We start from the raw sequence: 580 nt of genomic DNA on the forward strand, positions 1-580 counted from the left end.
GAACCGTAGCCCCACCAGCCAGACCTGCCATTGGGCCATCAGGCCATCACAGGCTTCCTGAGGCCACCATGTCCCCTCTGCATCAAGCAGGCCGGAGGTGGAGCCCAGCCATGGGTTCATCTCCCTAGGTTGCTGGGGCCTTTCAGGAGAGAGGACAGACACAGTGAGACAAGGAGAAAGGGCAGGTGTGTCAGGTGAGGGCTGCTGGTGGTAACTCCTGTCTCCTTTCAGTCCCCTCCATACAGCTCCGGCAGCTATGACTCCATCAAGACAGAGGTGAGCGGCTGCCCTGAGGACCTGACCGTTGGCAGGGCCCCCACGGCTGATGAAGATGACGATGACCATGATGACCATGAAGACAATGATAAGATTAATGACTCGGAGGGGATGGACCCAGAGAGGCTAAAGGCCTTCAATGTAAGGAGGGCTCCATGGGGAGGGTGAGCCCCCCTGCTTCCTGTCTCAGGGTTCCCACCGCCTGTCTTCTCCTTTGCAGATGTTCGTGCGCCTTTTTGTGGACGAGAACCTGGACCGGATGGTTCCCATTTCCAAGCAGCCCAAGGAGAAGATCCAGGCCATC

The 580-nt window shown here is 58.1% G+C and overlaps 1 protein-coding gene across 1 annotated transcript in view; it reads left to right on the forward strand.

The window, feature by feature from the left end:
- Positions 1 to 580, forward strand: part of NOL4L (nucleolar protein 4-like) — a 5,762-nt gene that overhangs the window by 839 nt on the left and 4,343 nt on the right. The window contains exons 3-4 of the mRNA XM_009084381.1: positions 232 to 417; positions 497 to 580. The exon at positions 497 to 580 is cut by the window's right edge and continues 93 nt beyond it. Of these exons, the coding sequence (XP_009082629.1) occupies positions 232 to 417; positions 497 to 580 (270 nt within the window). The remainder of the gene's footprint in view (positions 1 to 231; positions 418 to 496) is intronic.

This window comes from Acanthisitta chloris, unplaced genomic scaffold, assembly GCF_000695815.1.
Source record: "Acanthisitta chloris isolate BGI_N310 unplaced genomic scaffold, ASM69581v1 scaffold12251, whole genome shotgun sequence".
NCBI lineage: Eukaryota > Metazoa > Chordata > Aves > Passeriformes > Acanthisittidae > Acanthisitta > Acanthisitta chloris.